The sequence below is a fragment of the Mustela erminea genome, chromosome 14, assembly GCF_009829155.1.
Source record: "Mustela erminea isolate mMusErm1 chromosome 14, mMusErm1.Pri, whole genome shotgun sequence".
Taxonomy (NCBI): Eukaryota; Metazoa; Chordata; class Mammalia; order Carnivora; family Mustelidae; genus Mustela; species Mustela erminea.
In genome coordinates this window covers 39330826-39346344 of record NC_045627.1, presented here as the reverse complement: position 1 = coordinate 39346344, position 15519 = coordinate 39330826, and the positions used below count along the sequence as shown (strand labels likewise).

The 15519-nt window shown below is 36.7% G+C and overlaps 1 protein-coding gene across 7 annotated transcripts in view; it reads left to right on the top strand.

The window, feature by feature from the left end:
- Positions 1-15519, top strand: part of CFAP70 (cilia and flagella associated protein 70) — a 108700-nt gene that overhangs the window by 7986 nt on the left and 85195 nt on the right. For 5 of the 7 annotated variants that reach the window (XM_032312520.1, XM_032312521.1, XM_032312518.1 and 2 more), the window contains exons 4-5: positions 12223-12321; positions 12491-12570. In XM_032312520.1, coding sequence (XP_032168411.1) covers positions 12223-12321; positions 12491-12570 — 179 coding nt within the window. The remainder of the gene's footprint in view (positions 1-12222; positions 12322-12490; positions 12571-15519) is intronic. The other 2 variants (XM_032312524.1, XM_032312523.1) reach the window with 1 other exon arrangement.

The following is a 15519-nucleotide window of genomic DNA, read 5'->3' as shown; positions in this document are numbered from 1 at the left end:
TACCTAGATAGAAAATCATCAGGGATATAGGAAACCTCAACAATACCCACCAACCTACAATATCTAATAAATATTTATTGAACACCCAACAGTAGCAGAATATGCATTCTTTTCAAAAGGCCACAGACCACATATCAAAACCATATTCTGGGTTATAAACAACCTCAACACATTTGAATGAATTAAAATAATGTATTCTCTGACAACAGTATCAAGCTAGAAATCAATAATAAAAAACAGGAAACTCTCTAAACACCTGAAAACAAAAAGACACACTAAAGTAATCCATGGGTCAAAGAGGAAGTCTCAAGGGAAGTAAAAAAAAAAAAAAAAAAAAAAAAGTGAACTGAATGAAAATAAAAGTACAAGGTAACAAAATTTGTGGGACATAGCTAAAGAACTGCTGAGAAAATTAGAATAATAAATGCATACATTAAAAAAAGGAAAAGCCTCAAATCAATAACCTGTCATCTCAAGGATTTAGAAAAAGAAGAACAAAATCAAACAGAAGGAAGAACATAGTAAAGATAAAAGCAGAAAGGAATAAAATGAAAAACAATAGGGAAAGATCAATGAAACAAGTAACACACTGGTTATTTGAAAACACCAAAATTGACAAAACTCAGGAACAGTGGCCAAAAGCAGTGAGTGGGGGGAGAGAAAAGGCACCACAAATTATCTATTAGAAGTGAAATAGGATAACATCACAGATGGTAGACATTAAAAGAATAATAAAGAGAAGAACAACTCTACATACATAAATTTCTTAAGAAAATGGACCAGTATTTTGAAAAGCACAAATCACAACTCATCCTATATAAATAAATAAAGTTGCCCTGTAACTGTCAAGGAAATTGAATTCATAATTTGAAATTTCTGGAACCAGAAAGTCTTACTGAATAATTCTACCAAAAGCTAAAAATAATAACTAGCACTAATTGTACACAATCTTCCAACAAATAGAAGAGGAGGAAACATTTAATTCATTTTATGATGCTAGTGTTACACCGATACCAAAACAAGACAAAGACGTACGCAAATGGAAAACTGGAGGCCAGTATCTGTCATGAATATAGACACAAAATTCTAACAAAATACTAGCAAGTAGAATTCAATAAATAAAAAGAATCATACAACATTATGAAGTGGGATTGATTCCAGGGATCCTTGGTTGGTTCAGTATTTGAAAATAAATCAATGTGTTCTACTATATTCATAGTCTAAAGAAGAAAAAGCATACGGTCATATTGGTCAAAACAACAAGTGACAAAATTTAACACCAATTCATGATAGAAACTCTCAGAAAAATACAAATAGAGGGAACTTCAACAACCTGACAAAGGCTAACATTATACTTAATGGCGAAAGATGGAATGCTTTCCCCCTTAGATTGAGAACAAAAATCAAGATTTGCTCTCACCACTCTTAAAAACATAGAGCTGGAAGTACTAGACAGTGCAATAAAGTAAGAAAAAGAAATAAAAGACATCTACATCTGAAAGGAAGAAATAAATCTGCTCATATTTGCAGATGACACGGTTCTCTATGTAGAAATATCAAGAAATGTGCAAAACTTCCAGAAAGAAAAAGATCATAGGATGCAAGGTAAATGCAAAAGCAATTATATTTCCATATACTAATGATAAATACATGGACACTAATACTAAAAATACATCATTTACTGTTGCTTTTTAAAATGAAAAGTTTAGTGTAAACTTAAGAAAACATATATAGCATTTATGTGCTGGAAACTATATTCTGTTGAATGAAATTTTTAAAAATCTTTATAAATGGAGGGACACACTGTACTCGGGGACTGGAAGACTCAACATAGTTAAGATGTCAATTCTCTCCACACTGATATAAAGGTGAAATGTAATTCTTATCAAAATCCCAGAAAGATTTTTTCTAGATATGGACAAGACTATTTTAAATATATATATAGAAAAGCAAAGAAACTAGAAAAATTAAAAACAATTTTGGAAAAGAATAAAATAGGGTGAATCACTATATTTGATTTCATGATTTATTATTTAACTACATTAATTAAAATTATATGCTCTTAGTGGAGGGATAGACACATAGATCAATGGAAAAAATAGAAATAGATTCATCTAAATATACCTAATGATTTTCTTAAGATTTTATTTTTAAGTAATCTTTACACCCAATGTGGGGCTCATACAACTCTGAGATCAAGGGTCACACACATTACCAGTTGAGCCAACCAGGCACCCTTCCTTGCCCAATGATTTTTGATCAAAGTGCAAAATCAATTAATTGGAGGAGAGGTAGTCTTTTCAACAAATGATGTTAGAGCAATTGAACACCTGTGCGCAAAAAAATGAACCTCGACTTTAGTCTTGTACTTTTGCAAAAATTAACTCAAAGTGGATCACATTTAAATGTGAAATGTAAAGCCACAAAACATCAAGGGAAAAAATGAGATAAACTTCAGGATCTAAGGTCATGCAAAGAGTTCTTAACACCAAAAGCACGAGCTATAAAAAAAAAAAAAGCTGATGAATTGACTTCATAAAAATTAAAAACTCTTGCTCTGTGAAATACCCTGTTGAGAGGATGAAAAGCTACAGAGTGAGAGAAACTATTTGCAAATTACAATCTGACAAAGCAATAGTATCTAAAATACATAAAGAATTCAAGATTCAACAGTAAAAAATACTCCAGGCAAACCAATTAGAAAATAGACAAAAGACACAAAGAGACAGTTGACCAAAGAGAATATACAGATGGCACATAAACATATGAAAAAGTGTTCAATATCATTAGCCATTAGGGAAATGCAAATCAAGACCACAATGTGATAGCACTATACACATATCAGAATGGTTAAAATCGAAAATAGTGAGGGGCGCCTGGGTGGCTCAGTGGGTTAAAGCCTCTGCCTTCAGCTCAGGTCATGATCCCAGGGTCCTGGGATCCAGCCCTGCATTGGGCTTTCTGCTCAGCAGGGAGCCTGCTTCCTCCTCTCTCTCTCTCCCTGCCTTTCTGCTGACTTGTGATCTCTGTCTGTCAAATAAATAAAGAATCTTTTTAAAAAATTGACACATGCCCAATGGTTACAAAATTGTTTAATTATGGTATATGTTAAGCTCTATCTTTAATAGAATGGTTCTCTTAACATAAAAAAGATTAAAAGCAAATGAGTTTGATATTTAACTCAAGAAGTTACTAAAATAACAGAGAACCCCAAAGAATATAAAAAGAAAGAAATAAGAACAAAAATTAATTAATTAGAAAATGAGCACTGGAAAAGAGCTGCAAAACAAAACCTGTTTTTTTTTTTTTTTAAAGATTTTATTTATTTATTTGACAGACAGATCACAAGTAGGCAGAGAGGCAGGCAGAGAGAGAGTGAGAGAAGGAAGCAGGCTCCCTGCTGAGCAGAGAGCCCGATGTGGGACTCGATCCCAGGACCCTGAGATCATGACCCGAGCCGAAGGCAGCAGCTTAACCCACTGAGCCACCCAGGCGCCCCAAAACAAAACCTGTTTTAAAAGACTAACAAAATAGACAGACTTCTGGCATGATTGAGCCAAAATAAAACCAAACCAAGAAGACAAACAATGTTAAGAAGAAAATGTGGCTTTAATACAGATAGAGTAGACTTTTGAAAATTATAAAAATAATATTTTTGAAGATTTTGGGAAGGTAGGCAAGTAGGAATTACCAGGAATCTGTCTCCCACCCACCCAACACTTGCACTGCCATATTCTGTCTGATACAACTATTTTGGAACTCTGGAGTCTGTTGAAGGCTTGCAACTTACAGGGGAAGATTTGGATGGCAAATTGTGGTTTATTTTGGTTAATTTCAGATCTAAACACAGTAGAAGCTGCTCATTCCTCACCTCTCTATACATGTGGCAGGGAGCCATGTATGTGTTCTTCTAGTAACTTGCACACAGCTTGTTGGAGCCAAGATGAGCTAAAAGGACATGTCCTTCAAATCTTGTGGATCTGTGCTCTGCTGATTGCTGCTTCTGATCACAGAGGTGCAGACAAAGAGGCTATTAGGTGTTGTTGCACCTCTCTCCATCCTATTATTAGTAAGACCCTTCTACTATTGAAAACACCAAGGGATGTAAAGGCAGCATCCTTCCCCCCCCCCTTACCTTTTCTCTTTTTCTTCATTCAGGAACCGCCTTAACAACCAGGACACTTAAAAACAACTGCAAGTAAGGGGAAAAGCTAGAAAGTGGCCATGCATGTCCAGGGAAAGTCTCCGAAAAGACCTGAAAAGACCTTAAATTTATACCTCAGGCTGACCTTCAGCACAGAGACAGCCTAAAACAATGGCAAATAAAAATAAAAACAACAAAAGACAGTAAACTCTGGGAAGGGGGAGAATCTGATTTCCAGACTTATCCCATTATTAGATTCAAATATCCAAAGTTCAACAAAAAAATCAAAGGACATACAAAGACACATGAAAGTATAGCCCATTCAAATTAAAAAAAAAAATCACAAGAAACAACAGTGTTGGTGAGGTTGTGGAGAAGAAACTCTCATGCACTGTTAGTGAGAATGCAAACTGGTAACAGCCACTGTGGAAAACGGAATGGAGTCTCCTCAAAAAATTAAAATAGATAGGGCACCTGGGTGGCTCAGTTGTTGGGCATCTGCCTTCAGTTTTGGTCATGATCCCAGAGTCCTGGGATGGAGCCCCACATTGGGCTCCCTGCTTGACAGGAGGCCTGCTTCTCCCTCTCTCACTCCTCCTGCTTATATTCCCTCTCTTGCTGTCTGAAATAAATGAATTTATTGCTGTCTTGCTGTGAAATAAATGAATAGAATCTTTAAAAAAAATTAAAATAGAATTACTATATGATCCCGTAATTCCACCATTGGGCATTTACCCAAAGAATGTGAAAACACTAATCTGAAAAGTTAGATATACCCCAATGTTTACTGTGGCATTATTTATAATAGCTAAAATATGGAAGCAACCCAAATGTCCATCAGTAGAGGAATGGGTAAAGAAAACGTGGCATGTATATGTATGTATGTATGTATATATATATATATATATACATATATATGTATATATATATATATATTTCAACCGTAAAAAGGAATGAAATTTTGCCATTTGCAACAACATGGATGGATTTAGGGAATATAATTTTTTTAAGAATTTATTTTTTTATTTGACAGAGAGAGACAGTGAGAGAGAGAGAACACAAGTAGGGTAAGTGGGAGAGGGAGAAGCAGGCTTCCAGCAGAGCAGGGAGCCCAACATGGGGCTTGATCCCAGGACTCTGGGATCATGACCTGAGCTGAAGGCAGCCGCTTAATGACTGAGCCACCCAGTGCCCTAGAGGATATGATGTTAAGTGAAACAAGTCAGAGATAGATGAATACCATATGATCTCACTCATATGGATTTTAAGAAACAAACAAAAAAGAGACAAATTAAAAAAAAAAACAGACTCTTAACTATAGAGAACAAGCAGTGGTTTCCAGAGAGAAGTGGGTGGGAAGATGGATGAAATAGGTGAAGGGGATTAAAAGCATGCTTATCATGATGAGCACTGAGTAGTGTATAGAATTCTTGTATCACTATATTGTACACCTGAAATTAATATAGCAGTGTATGTTAATTATACTGGAATTAAAAATAAGTAAATAAAATTTTAAAAAAATGAATATTTCAAATCAACAATCTAACTATACAACATAAGGAGCTAGAAAAAGAAAAGCAAAACTCCAAAATCCACAGAAGAAATCATAAAAACTAGAGCAGAAGTGGGCAAAATACAGAGTAAAAAACAACACAGGGAATCAATGAAATCAAAAGTCAGGTTTTTAAGTTTTTAATTTTTAAAAAAATATTTATTTATTTGACAGACAGCGATCACAAGTAGGCAGAGAGGCAGGCAGAGGGGTGGGGGAAGTAGGCTCCCCACTGAGCAGGGAGTCCGATGTGGGGCTTGATCCCAGGACTCTGGGATCATGACCTGAATTGAAGACAGAGGCTCCAACCCACTGAGTCACCCAGGCACCCCTAAAGTCAGGTTTTTAAAAAAGGTTATTCATTCCTATGGAGAGAGAGTGTGTGTATGTGCACATGAGATGGAGAAGGGACAGAAGGAGAGGGAGAGGGAGAATCCCCAAGCATACTCCACACTGAACATGGAGTCCAACATGGGGCTGGATCCCAGGACCCTGAGATTATGACCAGAATCAAAATCAAGAGTCAGATGCTTAACTGACTGAGCTACCCAGGTGGCCCCAAAAGTCAGTTTTTTTTTTAAAAGATCAACAAAATTCACAAACCTCTAGCTAGATGGACTAAGGAAATACTGTGAAGACTCATATAACTAAAGCTAGAAATTAAAGTGGGGATATTACTACCAATTATACAAAAATTAAAAGTATAAATGAGTACTCTGAAAAATCGCTCATCAACATATTGGATAACCCAAATGAAATGGACAAATTCCTAGGGACACAAAACTACCAGATTAAAGCACAAAGAAAAAAATTTTTTTAAAGATTTTATTCATTTATTTGACAGACAAGAGATCACAAGTAGGCAGAGAGGCAGGCAGAGACAGAGAGAGGGGGAAAGCAGGCTCAGCAGGGAGCCTGATGCAGGGCTCAATCCCAGGATCTTGGGATCATGACCTGAGCCGAAGGCAGTGGCTTTAACCCACTGAACCACCCAGGTGCCCTTAAAGAAAGAAAATCTTAATAGAACTATAATTATAAGGAGATTAAATCAGTGATTAAAAAATTCTCTCAACAAAGAAAAGTCCTGGGCCTGATGGCTTCACTGGTGAATCCTACTAAATACTTGAAGAACTAATCCCAATACTGCTGAAACTCCCCCCCCCCCACAAAAAAAAAGAAGAGTAGGAAATATGTCCCAGCTCCTTCTATGAGACCATTATTATCCTGACACTAAAGCTAGACAAGGACAGTATAAGAAAACTACAAACCAATATCTCTTATGAACATTGATGCAACAATGCTCAACAAAGTACTAGCAAACCAAGTTGAACAGCATACTAAAAGGATTATGCACCATGACCAGTGGAATTTATTCTTGGAATGCAAGAATGACTCAACATAAAACTCCATCCATGTAACACATAAAATAAACAGAACAAAGAAAAAAAACCCCACATGATATTTCACTTGATAGAGAAAAAGCTTTTGACAAAATTCAACACACTTTCATGAAATAAACATTCAGCAAAGTAGGAATAGAGGGAAACTACCTCAAAATGATAAAAGCCATATATAAAAATTTCTCAATGAACACTTTACTCAATGGTGAAAGACTGAAAATATTTCCTCTAGGAACAAGGCAAGGATTCCTGCTTTCACTTCTTTTCAAAATATTAAAAGTTCAGGCCAGAGCAGTTAGGCAAGAAAAAGAAATAAAAGACATCCAAGTTGGAAAGGAAGAAGTAAAATGATCTCTGTTGCAGATTATATGATCAGTTTTATATATGATTATGTGTAGAAACCTTAAGAAGATTACACACACCCCAGCATAAATAATATAAATAATTTTGATAAAGCAGCAGGATATGGGGCGCTGGTGTGGCTCAGTCAATTAAGTGTCTTACTCTTGATTTTGGCTCAGGTCATGATTTCAGGGGCGTGAGACTGAGTCCCATGTCAGGCTCCATGCCCAGCACAGAGTCTGCATGCGTTTCTCTCTTCCTTTGCCTCTCCCCTCCATTCTCTAAATGAATGAATGAATGATTGAATGCATAAATAAATAAATAAATAAATAGTTTTTAAAAAGCAGGAGAAGGGAGCTGAGGGAAATTGGAAGGGGAGGTGAACCATGAGAGACTATGGACTCTGAAAAACAACCTGAAGGTTTTGAAGGGGGGGGGCGGGAGGTTGGGGAAACCAGGTGGTGGGTATTAGGGAGGGCACGTATTGCATGGAGCACTGGGTGTGGTGCAAAAACAATGAATAATGTTATGCTGAAAAGAAATTAAAAAAAAAAAACAGGATACAAATTCAGCATACAAATATCTGTTGTATTTTTATATACAAACAGTGAGCAACATGAAAAGTTATAAATCAATTCCATCAGAAGGAATAAAATACCTAAGAATTAACTTAACCAAGAAGACAAAAGACTTGTACAATGAAAACTACAAAACATTGCTGAAAGAAATTAAAAATGACACACATAAATTAGAACACATTCCATATTCATGTATTGGAAGTTAATATTGTTAAAATGTCAATACTACCAAAAGTGATTTACAGATTCGATGCAATCCCTATCAAAATCCCATGATTTTTTTTCAGAAGTAGAAAAATCAATCGTAAAATTAATATGGAATCCAAGCAACCCCCCAAAGAGCCAAAATGATCCTGAAAAGGAGCAAAGTTGGAGGTCTCACACTTACTGTTTTCAAAGCTTACTACAAAACTAGAGTAACCAAAAAAGTATGGCATTGGCAAAAAGACACATATAGAACAATGGAACAGAATAGAGAGCCCGGAAATAACCCCTCACACATATGGTCAAACGATTTTTGACAAAGGTACCAAGACTATTTAATGAGAAAAGACAGTATTTTCAACAATAGATGCCAGGAAAACTGGATATCCCTATACAGAAGAATGAACTTGGATTATTACCTAACACCATATATGAAAATTAACTTAATATGGATTAAGGACCTAAATGCAAGACTGGAAACAATAAAACTCTCAGAAGAATATGTAAGACAAAGCTTCATGACATTAGATTTGGGAATGATTTCTTGGATAAGATACTAAAGGCACAGGTGAAAAAAAAAGAGAGAGAGAAATTAGAGGTGCTTGGGTGGCTCAGTTGGTTGAGCAACCAACTCTTGGGTCAGTTTGGGTCTTAATCTTGGAGTCAAGGAATCAAGCTCCTTGTCGGGCTCTGCAGTTGGTGTGGAATCTGCCTGAGATTCTACCCCACTGTGTACCTCCACCCACCCCAGCTCACACTCACTCTTTCTAAAATAAATAAAATCTTAAAAAGAGAGGGAGAAATTGGACTTAGGGAAAATTTAAATATCTTGTGCATCAAAAGACCTATCTATGAGTAAAAAAGCTGCTCACTTATATAATTTGCAAGTCATATATCTGATAAGGAATTAGTATTCAGAATATAACAACAAAAAAACCAACCTGATTCAAAAATTGGCAAAGAACTTGAATAGACATTTCTCCAAACATCTACAAATGGCCAATGAGCACATGAAAAAGTGTGTAACATCACTAATCACTAGAGAAATGCAAACCAAAACTATAATGAGATATCAACTCATACCTATTTGAATGGTTAAAAAAAAATAGAAAACAACTGTTGGCAAGAATGTGGACAAACTGGAATCTGTATGCACTTTTGGTAGGAATGTAAAATGGTATAATTGCTGTGAAAGCTAGTCATTCCTCAAAAAATTAAAAATAGAATTATAAGTTTTACTTATGGGAATATATCCAAAATAATTGAAAGCAGAGTTTCAAAGAAATATTTGTACACTGATGTTCATGGAAGGATTATTCACAAAAGGTAAAATATGGAAGGAGTCTACATGTCTGTTGACAGAATGGATAAGCAAACTTGTAGCATATATATATATACAATTGAATATTTTTCAGCCTTAAGAAAGTCAGGCATATACTACAACATGAGTGAACTTTGAGTTCAATATACTAACTGAAATAAGCCAGTCACAAAAACACAAATGTTCTATGAGGCATATCATCAAATACTTAGGGACAAAAAGGATCCTGGTGGTTCCCAGGGGGAAGGGAGAATGGATATTATTGTTTAATGGATAGAGTTTCAATTTTAGAAGATGAAAAGAGTTATGGAGATAGATGGTGGTGATGGTTGCACCAAAAATGTGAATGTGTTTAATACAGTTGGGTAGGATGGTAAATTTAATATGCATGTTACCACATAAAAAAGACAATAAAAAAGAATATTTTTCAATTGCTTTTGAAAACAAAGATCACAGAGTTTGATAACATACCACATAGGTGTGTGTGTTATCAAATTGTATTATCTTTGCCAAAAATACTGAAGATGAACCTAAGTTTGTAGGAAACAAGAACTGAGAAACAAATTAAATACCATGGGGTGGGGGATACAAATACGGAAAACGAGATAGTCTGCAAATTAACTGGCCTGATGTCTTCATCAGTGTCAGAAAAAAAATGTATCTGGGAGAAAAGACTGTTCTTTTTTTTAAAGATTTTATTTACTTATTATTTGAGAGAGAGACAGCATGAGAGACGGCGAGGGCCAGAGGGAGAAGCAGACTCCCTGCAGAGCAGGGAGCCTGATGCGGGACTCCAAGATCATGACTGAGCCGAAGGCAGTCACTCAACCAACTGAGCCACCCAGGCACCCAGAAAAGACTTTTCTAAGTGAAAAGAAATGTAAGAAAAATGAAAACCATACGTTCTTATCCAAAGAGACCACATGTTGGTATTTGGATCCTAGTTTGAACAAACAAGCTACAAAATAAATTTTGAGATAATTAAGAAATATTAAATGTAGACTGGACATTAGATGAATTAAAGAATTACACTTAATTTTATTATTATACACTTGGTAGATTGATAAAGTTATTGTGATTATGTAGGAAAATGCCATATTTTGAATTTGTATACTTTAGTATTTAGGGGTAAAATGTCATGATGTCTGTAATTGACTTGAAAGTATTTTAGCAAACAAGAATAGATGAAGCAAATATGACAGCATATTAACTATTGTTAAATCCAGGTGATGGCTATATAGATATTCATTCAGTATATCAATCACTCTATTTTTTTAAAGATTTTATTTATTTATTTGAGAGAGAGAGTGAGAGAGGGCATGAGAGGGGAGAAGGTCAGAGGGAGAAGCAGACTTCCCACAGAGCTGGGAGCCCAATGCGGGACTAGATCCCAGGACTCTGGGATCATGACCTGAGCCAAAGGCAGTCGCTTAACCAACAGAGCCACCCAAGTGCTCCAATTGCTCTACTTTTTGTGTATTTCAAATTTTTCATAACAAATGTTAAACACATACACTGAGTAATGATGCAGTGAAAAACCTGGTACATACTTCAACATGCTCTATAAATCACTGTAAGTTCAGTACTAAGTCGTATGTTAGCCGAAACGGGAAGACCTAGAACAGTATTTTTCAAGCTGCAGACTGCGACTTTCTAGTCATTCCTAAAATTGAAGGGGATCAAGACCAGTGATTTCTTCCTTCCTTCCTTCCTTTCTTTCTTTCATAAAGATTTTATTTATTTGACAGAGAGACACAGAGAGAGAGGAAACACAAGCAGGAGGAGTGGGAGAGGGAGAAGCAGGCTCTCCGCTGAGCAAGGAGCCGGAGGTGGGGCTGGATCCCAGAACCCTGGGATCATGAGCCTAGCTGAAGGCAGCCGCCCAACAACTGTGCCACCCAGGCACCCCATGACCAGTGATTTCTTCTACATGAAATAGAATACAAAAATGCTCAAGTGTTTTCAGTTAGTAAATAGGAATATTATGTGGAACTTTGTTTTAATTGTTACTTTTATACATATGCGTGTACCTGATTATGTTGTAAAGTCTGTTGTGGTTTTTTTTTTAAAAGATTTTATTTATTTATTTGACAGACAGAGATCACAAGTGGGCAGAGAAGCAGGCAGAGAGAGAGGGGGAAGCAGGCTTCCTGCCGAGCAAAGAGCCTGATGCAGGGCTCCATCCCAGGACCCTGAGATCATGACCTGGGCAGAAGGCAGAGGCTCTAACCCATTGAGCCACCCAGGCACCCCAAAATTCTGTTTTTTACTATAACATGTATGCAAAAGATTTAATAGGTATTTAATAGTATTTTTTTAAAAAAAAACTTTATTTTTTTTATTATTTATTTGACAGACAGAGATCACAAGTAGACAGAGAGGCAGGCAGAGAGAGAGGAGGAAGCAGGCTCCTTGCTGAGCAGAGAGCCTGATGCGGGGCTCCATGAGGGGCTTGATCCCAGGACCCTAGGATCATGACCTGAGCTGAAGGCAGAGGCTTTAACCCACTGAGCCACCCAGGCAACCCTTTAATAGTATTTTTCCACCAGAAGTCACTAATAATGGGGCCTTCTCAGGTTTCAAGTTAATTTCTCTTAAATCTCTTTGATGATGCTTTGTTTGCTGATTATGTGATGGATGACCCAGGTATGTTCTCATTTTCTTTATTTTGATTTTTCCAGTAACTATGACTGAAGTTTTACCAAAGGAAAAGAAACAGAAAGATGAGAAGACCTTAATTCTTGGTCAGGCTGTGGTGGACCTTCTTCCTTTACTGGAAGGTCAGATGTGTGAGTTGCTCAAAAGTAGATATAGGAAAGCTCATGAAATTTAGCACCATAGAAGTGCAAAAATTGGCCTCAGTGAATTTGAGGGATTTGATAAAAAGATGAGCACATTTATCTCTGCCTAACCCTTCCTTCTATGGCTTGATTTGCCTTCTCTTTGCAGGAGAGAGTTCATTTGAAACAATGGTCCCCTTGCACCCGGTGCCAGGCTCGCCTTTAGAACCTCTTCGGTCAGGTGTAAAGGTAATCAGAGTTAATCTCAACTTTCAGCCTGTTGTTCAGTCTACCAAGTCTGTTTCTTATAAAGACTCGATTCAGTTGAGTCCAGTTCACCAAGTGTAATCTTTTCACAGTGTTAAGTTCTGGGAAACAAAGATAAATCTAGAGTCCTACTCAGTTGTCCATAATCTCCATGTCATGGGTTATAATCAGTGTGATTAAATAGTGGAGTGGGGCATGTGGGCACAGAGTAGTTATTGGTTACTTTGCCCAGGGGTACTCATAGAGAAAGCTTAACCATGGAAATGCCTCTTGAGCTATGTCCTGATGGATTAAGTTGAATAATACATGAATGCACCTAACACACTTTCTGGCAAAGTAAGCCTGAATTGGTAGGCTGTAGTCATCTGGTTTGTCTTCCAGGCTGTGTTTTCCATTCTTCCTGGGAATCAGTAGCTTCCTGGGACATTACTTTGCCACTCTGGTGAAAGTGCACTTACTTTCAGCAGATACCAGAACTGCCTTCTGGTTTGCAAAAGTAAGAGAGAGAAGGGCCCAAATGGCCCAACTATTCTGAATGCAGTTCCCTGATTAACCATTGCTGGGAGTCCCTTCTTGTTGATTCTGACCTTGGAGCTGCCATAATCCACTCCTACATCTGCTGTGGTCCTCTCCCTTTCTTATATTAGGCTGTGGTTGGTTTCTCCTAGATTGTTTGTTTTTCTGTTTTAATTTGTCTTCTTTCTTTCTTTCTTTCTTTCTTTCTTTCTTTCTTTCTTTCTTTCTTTCTTTCTTTCTTTCTTGGATTCCTATAAATTTGTAGTCCACTGATAGCACTGACAGCATTTCTTTTTTTCCAAGGATGTTGTAGCATTATTATTTTTTTTATTGGATATAAAGGTGTAATTTAGTATCTTTCTGTAATTCCATGTGACTTGTGCTAGAAAGAGGTATGTATCTGAGCTCAGTCTGCCTTCACTGGTCCAGTCTCCCTTCTTATGCACTTAGATGTACTTATGTTGATTTTCCTTACATATCTTTAGAAGAAAAATTAGTCAAATGGATTATTAGTCCTTAGGATGTTTGCTCATAGTATTCCTGTGTTTACTTGTTTTACACATTCAATGAAAAAATATATGACACTTAGTGTCCACTCACTTGAGAATTCTCACTAATTTTATAGTTAAGCATCTACATTGGTTATTCTCAAGACTCAAAGAATAAAATGACATAAACCCGACATTGGAAGAGTTTCCAATTCATCTTCAAGTATTCCCTGTCTTGACTGAATGATACAAGTTAGAAAACTTAGGGACGTTTAACTTTTCTTTCCAGAGACATATTGATCAGAGATGTCACATTCTTTAATGCCTCTCTTTCTTAAAATCTTCTTCCCTTGGGTGTTCTCTTTTCCCGCTCATTGACTGTACCTTCTCAGGTTCCTGCACCAGACCTCTTTCCTCTGCCTGTGTCTTATATGTGAAGGTTCTGACCTTAGCTACCTTTTCTTCTTAGACTGTGTTCATGCTCTTGGGTTGCGGGGGGGGAGGTTATTCATTATTTAACAGTCACCAGTATGAGTGCTTTCTTGGACCCTAAATAAAACCAATGCCCAAATCTGCCTTTCAGCATACCCAGCCTTTTATACCCCCTTTTATTCCTACTCTTTGTTGCCTTATAACCTCTCAATGGAACGTTACAAGTAGCCTTGTAACTGCCCTTACCTCCCTCCAGTTTTGCCTTCTCACTGCTTGCCAGGGGACTTAAAAATATGATCACATCTCAACCCCATTTCACTACTATGTAGTTCATGAATTCCCCTCCTACTTACATGTTAAGGTCCAGATTCCTTAGCAGGCAAGCAACAGCTTTTATAATAGGAAGCTCCCACTTGTTTAGTATCATCTCTCAGATTCCCTTTCTTATGCTTTATATTCTAAAATCCTGAACTACTTACACCTGAACAAAATACACCATGCTATTTTAATTCTCTTATTTAAACTCTTCTTTTATGTTCAGAATTATTTTTTTTCCTTTCTCAACTTACCTAAATTGAAAACTTTCATTTATTCATAAATTTAGGCATCACCATCCCTCCTCCCCAAGAATTACTCACTTCCTCTTTGGTGCTCCTTGGCTAGGGCATTTTATACAAGTCTCTATTTTAGCATTTATCATAAATCATGGAATTACAATATGAATCCCATAATAAAAGAGGCCATGTCTCCTTTATCTTATATTCCTAATGTGGTGGTAAAGTGCCTGGCATATAATTAACAGCCAATACACATTGTATTTTATTTATTTCTTATATGGAATGCTTCATGCAGGAGACTTGGTAATCTTTGTATTGTTCTACACCAACAATAAACATTTTAAAGTTTCTTTCTATTGTATCCTGTGTGAAAACATTGAATATATACATATATATCTATATCTGTATATATACGTGTATATATGTATATATTTGAAAAAATATTTTCTTACCAAAAAGTACATTTCCCGCCCTCACTGCCTGACAAGCCCAGACTTGTCAGGGTGTTGTTCAGCCAACTTCAGGGCCACAGGGGGCCAGTCTGTGATGTACTTTGAGGAGTTTCAGGAAGGGTTCTCCCCTGCCTGAACTTAACCTGATGGTTCAAGGATCTTTGCGGCTAAGATTTGTATTGTGTTTGCGAAGCTCAGGAGTCTCAAGTTTGGGCTGTGCCAGGCAAGGAGAAAAATGAAAGATTTGGGGTTTTTCCAGAAAAAAAATAAAATAAAAATAAAAAGCACATTAGCCAAATCAGAGTTTCTATTGGAGACATAACTTGGAAATTTCTCATTAGTAGAATATGTAATTCTTTTTTTTTCCTTAAAAGTTATTTGAGAGAGAGAAAGAGAGAAAGTGGCGGGAGGAGCAGAGGGAGAGGGAAAGAGAGAATCTCAAGCCGACTTCCCATTGAGTGTGGAACCCGAGGTAGGAACCCATTG